Raw genomic sequence first — 6,664 nt, 5'->3', positions numbered from 1 at the left:
AGCCATGCCGGGCAATACACTTTATAACCTAGTAACCCACGTACGCCATCTTATAAAAAAGTAAACAAACAAATATAAGGAAAACAATTTATCATTAAATGTAAAAGCTATGTAGAGCTGGCTACTGAACGTCAAAAAAAAAGGAACCAAATAAGATAGGGTTTGAAGTGGACATATCACTTGATTCGGCTAATGATCACATAGCAGACTAAGCCGTCTCAACTTTACATGGAGAATAAAAACCCTACATTACTGGCTTCCTCACTTTGTCTATAGAAATATTGGTGTTTGTATAGAATACAGTTTTCTTAACATGCTCACCTTTTCCATAAACCTGCGTCATCTTCGTTTCAAATTTAAATAATTTTTAAATTTTAGACGCCTGAGCGGTATAATAAATTTACACTAGATCCATTCTGCTGTGTTGTCGGTTTCTGTCTTTTTGTTTGTGTTCGGAAATTTAATCATAGTTATCAAATTATTTCATTCGATAAAATACGCCATCTGAACATCATCTCATAGAACTCTACAGTCAATACAAAACTCCTTTACGGAACACAATACTAAACGGTACTTATCGATCCTACAAACTCATTCCTTCATGCGGAAGAATAAGACAACTCTCTAATGTCATTTTATCAAAATACTTATTTTTTTTTTTATTGCTGGCACATTACAGCTGCTCGTTATGTCGTGATCTAGAGCGATAAGAAACATGATAACGTTCAGTCAACTAGTTTCCTTCTAGAAGCACCGTATATATAATAGAGAGCTTTAAGTACTCATTTGGGCTGAGTTTTAACACTAATGAATCGGACACAGACTGATAGCTTTGCATTATTTATTAGTTTACCATTTATCATAACAGACGAAGTCCATGAACAAGTGTTGATGTATTCGTCCAATAACGGCTGTCTTTTCTTACACGATATTTACAGTGCATTAACACTAGTACGAAAAAAACACACATACTGATACTCAAAAAACGAATACTGCTTTTTCGAACATTATACTGAAATTAAGATATTCATGAAATTTCTTTAATTATAGACAATTATTACGACATTTATTTAATATTTCCCAATAAGGAAACCATATCAGGATGTATCTTACCTCCTCTATCGTGAAAACATTTCAACCCATTTAATCAATAAACAGCTTTTATTAATACAACTTTCAGGATGGATGAAGAAAAAAACAACGAAAACTTCAATTAAGAACACTTTAATAATGTCGCAACTTAAAAATCCGATATGCAAAAATGTGTAAATACATATTACAAAATTGTTTTAAATAAATTAGTTTTTTATAACATGTCAAAAGATAATTTACAAAACAATTTTCATTGTGGATCAATACGTATACCATGAAACGAGTTTAAAATAAAGACTCCACTTCCAGCCTTGTTTTCTAAATACAAAATTCTATGAAGGGGTCCCTCAACATTACTCATAACTGAATCAGGGATGTTTAATTCTTAGCTGCTACTAGCCACCCAGTGGCACAGCGGTAAGTCTGTGGACTTATAACGCTAGAAACCGAGTTTCGATACCCGTGGTGGGCAGAGCACAGATAGCCCATTGTGTAGCTTTGTCCTACTAATACAATACGTTTCATTTCTGTTTTATAACATAAAATTATAAACCGCAATAGGAAATCTAGCAAATAACTTCGAATCACCACAGACGGTTTAGTGAAAATGTTTCTGAATGTGAAACTGACATATATCCTAAGGAATCCTGCTCTTACATGTCAGTTAGTTGATTTGTTTCTTTTTCATATCGCATCCCAGTGGCACTGTGGTAAGTCTGCGGATTTATAACGCTAGAAATCCAGTTTTGATACCCGTGGGTGGGCAGAGCACAGATAGCCCATTGTGTAGCTTTGTCCTACTAATACAATACGTTTCATTTTCCTTTTTGTAACTCTGTGCTTAACCACAAGCAAACAAACTTTTTCATATTTGCGTCTTAATGAAAGTTTGTTTCTGTGCTACACTAAGAATCGAAAATGATGATATCAGACATATCATTTTCGTTTTCACTTCTACAAAATATGTGGCAAATAAAAATAAAGAAAGATAGACAAAAACCGTCTAAGCAATAATATTGTTCTAAACAGTCAATTGGGGTTTGTTTTTGTGCGGAAGTACGTGATAGAAAAGTACCAATTTTGTTTCTAGCTCTAGTGTCTCACATATAGTTTTACTACTTTGATTTTAAAAGTTCCAGATTGAATTTTAACTTTATTTTAAAGATGCGTATCAATGACAATATCTTTTTTTTTTTTCAGTAGTTCAGAGAACTGATTTGTATGCGTTCCCAGGAAGAAACGCAGACTTGCCATGTAACATCACTCCGGAAGCCACAGATGATAATTTGGACCTAGTATTATGGTACACAGACAAGTCTCCATCGCCCATTTACAGTCTTGACGCCAGACACGGTGGTCTCGAGACAGCAAGACATTGGAAGAGTGATGATATGGCATCTCGGATCTCCTTCAACATTTCTGGGAGTATTGCACGCCTTCAGCTAGATCCTGTTATGAAACAAGACGAGGGTGCCTTTCTTTGTAGAGTGGACTTCCGCAAAGCGCGAACACGCTACTTAGATTTGAAATTAAGAATAATAGGTTAATTTATATTGTCTTTATGATGAATCTCTACCCTAATATTTTTAGACAATAATTATTTTTCCTCCTTATACATATTTACCTAGCCGTTTATTACTTTCCATTTGTCTCTATATATTTAACTATAAAATGCCTTCACTATTATTCTATTTAACTCTTACTTCAAGACTAGCTTGGTTAGATTTAACGTCAAAACTGAAACAAGACACCCATTCCATTGCTAACTCTAAGTTGCTGTTTCTCGAATTTTCGATTTGTTTTCTTGTTTTAGCGCAAAGCTATACGATGGGCTATTGCGCTGTCCCTCAAGAGGAATTACACCCGGAATTTTAGCGTTGTAAGTCCATAAAGTTACCCCCTAGCTCACGTAAGGACAAACAATAAGTTAAAATTACCGAAATTCCTTCTTAAAATCAAAGAAGAAATTTGTTTATGAAAACAGAATATTATGAATAACAGCAGGCTGCTCCAAGTAAAATATAAACCTACTTCCAAATCAAAAATACACGGTTGTGTATACGGCTAAATAAGGTACAGCATCATCCACAACAGAAACAGACAACAGTTATCTATCGATTCTGGCTCACAAAGATGTGTGACACTAGTTTTGACACTGAATAAGTTTTTCGCAGCCGCATCTGGAAATGGTACCAATCTACATATAGTTATAATTTTTGTTTGTTTGTAGTTAAGCACACAATGGGCTATCTGTGCTCTTCCCACCACAGGTATCGATACCCGGTTTCTAGCGTTGTACGTCCGCAGACTGCTGTGCCACTAAAGGGCTATAGTTAGAAACAGACTTAGGAAGGCTGGTCCATTAGACGTTCAACGTGTCCCTTACAGAGACGCAAAACATTTAATCTATAAAGGTTTAAGTAACACGTCTAGTGGACCATGGTATATGGTGTATTATTCTTTTTCACCGATTACTCGGGATCCTCCCTACAGCTAGACAGCAGGCTTATACTAACTTGGAAAAGAATTGGTTTAAATCTACCTTATTTTTCTTGTATGGCTGTATTAAAGTATGATGTAGGCAGGAATAAACACTGATGAACCAATCCACATAATGAGAAGAAATTAGCTTATTTCTTCCTCAACGTTTCTGCAAGCTGCCTTCACTTGTACACTGTCGTAACTTTAAGATGAAGTGACTATAAATGATGCTCAAACAGAACTAACTCAACTAAGTTTGTTTGTTTGTTTGGAATTTCGCGCAAAGCTACAGGAGGGCTATCTGCGCTAGCCGTCCCTAATTTAGCAGTGTAAGACTAGAAGGAAGGCAGCTAGTCATCACCACCCACCGCCAACTTTTGGGCTACTCTTTTACCCACGAATAGTGGGATTGACCGTCACATTATAACGCCCCCACAGCTGAAAGGGCGAGCCTCAGATTGCGAGTCGAGCGCCCTAACCACCTGGCCATGCCGGGCCAACTCAACTAACGTAAAAAATATAAAAAAACTTACTTGTGCAGTTTCGCAGTTAATCAATCGAGTAACTTTTTCTACCTGTAGTATATTAAACCTGGTCCTCTTACACTTGAAAAAAAAGAAATACCCACATTTTCATACATTGTCTCAAAGATATTGCTAGAGGCTTTGACTTTCTGTCAGATAGAGTACTAATATTTCAATATCTGTTATATTTATGATTGTCATCATCGAAATAAATATTTGATATTTGTTCTATTTATTTACTTGTTCAGTGTTAATAAATACGAACCATGAATCATTCAATGTTCCAATAAGCATGTATTAAAAAACTACAATTCTCATATCCACCTTTTATGTTATGATACTTTTATTTATGGCTGGTTCTGAAATTTCCCTTTAAGTTTTCTGTCGTCAAGGGTTTAATATATATCCCGCCCCTACCCCTAGAGCACTGTTGTGTAAGTTTGGAATGTTTTACCATCAGAAAAGAAAGAGAATTCTCCTTACAAATTTTCTAAAGCTTAGCTGTTTTAAGTCTCAGATAAGTAATGAAATATTAAAACCCGTGTATTTTTGTTGTTGTTGTTGTTGTATATCTGAAAGTAAACCTGGCAATGAAGGAGTTGTTTATCCATTAAATTACCTGTTTTTCAAAACATTTTATTTGTTACCTAAATGTACAGAAACTAATGGACTTAAATAGAAGTGTTCCCTAATTTTAATATCAATAATAGATTACAACAATTCTAGAAAGGCAGATTATCAGTCAAGAAGCATATTCTATTTCTCACTAACTTGGGTCATTTTTCCCACATTTAGGGTAGAGCTCTTATATAAAAGGCCAGGCCTGGGCTAGAGGTTAGTGAAACGTAAGGTCCAAGAATCGAGTAGCGATATGCCGCTGAATTTACTCTAAACTTTCAGTGACAGTTAATCCTGCTATTCGGTTAAGAGAAATTATGTAGGCGGCGAGTGCTGCTAACCGATTACATTCCATCTAATCAGCAGCTCTAAGTTAACGATGGCTATGCCTGAAACTTGAGGCTTTTAACCTAGCGCTTTTTTGTGTATGTGTGTCTCAAGTGGTGCCTAATAGAACAAATACAACTGAGGAGGTGTGAATGAGGAAAAGATGTTACAGAGGTATGGATGAGGAAAATATGTTATAGAGGTGTGGATGAGGAAAAGGTGTTATAAAGGTATGGATGAGGAAAAGATGTTATAAAGGTATAGATGAGGAAAAGATGTTATAGAGGTGTGGATGAGGAAAATATGTTATAAAGGTGTGGATGAGGAAAAGGTGTTATAAAGGTATGGATGAGGAAAAGATGTTATGGCAAACAGGAACTTTTATATTGCTTGGTATTCAAATTGTGAAATACACAATAACGAGACATAGCTAATCCTGCTACTGGGTTAAGTGTAAGTATAGTTCTACAATAGAAATTGTCATTGGTTGGTAAAAGAGTAGCCCAAGGGTTGGTGGTGGGTGGTTTTAACTAGCTGCCTTCCCTCTAGTATAATACTGCTAAATTAGAGACAGCTAGCGCAGACAGCCCTCGTGTAGCTTTGCGTGAAATTCAAAACAAATAATCTCTTTGTGAATTACCACATGTTATTGTTTCATGGATGTTATAATAATTATAAGGTGGGAATAAAATATAAAATAATTCAAATTCACAATCCTAACTTCTCTGGCTAATGTAAATGATATCACTGTATAACTAAGGCAGTAAAATAGAGTGAAAATTGTTACCCCACAATACGCGCAAGCGTACATAACAGAAAATACAGATCGTAGTTTCACAAGCTCTTTTTTTTTCACTTGTACAATTTGGCTAACATGTATTTCAAATAATACCAAAAATCCCTATAGAGGTAACTTCAGACGAAATATCGCAAATTTATGTTTATTTGAACTTGAATTTTAATTAATAACAAATCTCAGTAAAAGAAAAACTATAACAAAGTCTCGCACATGACTTGTTCTTGATATATTGATAACATTCTTTCGCTGAATTTTTAAGGTTTTCTTGACAAACAAATGTATTCATTAGAATTCAATCTGGGGAAAAAAAGGCTCTTTTTTTTTTTACAGCAAACAACATGCGCAGCACTTGGATTTAGATGTAAGCATCGTTAATCAATCGTTCATTTCCAAAATTTTCAGTAAAACAAACTTTTTTAGATTTGAATTTATAAACCTTCCATTTATCAATACAAATTTTCCGAACACGTTGTGCTACAATATTTACTATTCACAACGTATTAGATACAATAGAATTTGTTCAACATTACAAGATTTCGTGACAGAGCTCATAAACTTACCCTCGTTTTTCATAAACGAGGATTCTTCTACCGTATTCCGAATACAAACTTTTAAAATTCAACAATCTTCTTGCTATTGATTATGTGATTAATAATTTTATAGAAAATCAAGTCCTTTTCAAAACTATCAATTTGGACCTTACTTTTTTAATTAATTTTTCAAGATAATAAAAGAATAACTTTAGTATGGGGACCGTCATTAGTTTTACCTCTTGTTAGTTTAAGCTTTTATCAAAATTAATACAGCCCCCAGTGGCACAGCG

General features: G+C 34.7%; 1 protein-coding gene across 1 annotated transcript in view; it reads left to right on the top strand.

Moving 5' to 3' along the window:
- The window catches only part of LOC106463040 (Down syndrome cell adhesion molecule-like), a 105,522-nt gene that overhangs the window by 57,532 nt on the left and 41,326 nt on the right, over nucleotides 1-6,664 (top strand). Inside the window, exon 2 of the mRNA XM_022390448.1 lies at nucleotides 2,293-2,634. Within this exon, the coding sequence (XP_022246156.1) occupies nucleotides 2,293-2,634 (342 nt within the window). The remainder of the gene's footprint in view (nucleotides 1-2,292; nucleotides 2,635-6,664) is intronic.

The sequence above is a fragment of the Limulus polyphemus genome, unplaced genomic scaffold, assembly GCF_000517525.1.
Source record: "Limulus polyphemus unplaced genomic scaffold, Limulus_polyphemus-2.1.2 Scaffold1310, whole genome shotgun sequence".
In the NCBI taxonomy this organism is placed as follows: Eukaryota; Metazoa; Arthropoda; class Merostomata; order Xiphosura; family Limulidae; genus Limulus; species Limulus polyphemus.
This window is presented reverse-complemented; position numbering and strand designations above follow the sequence as displayed.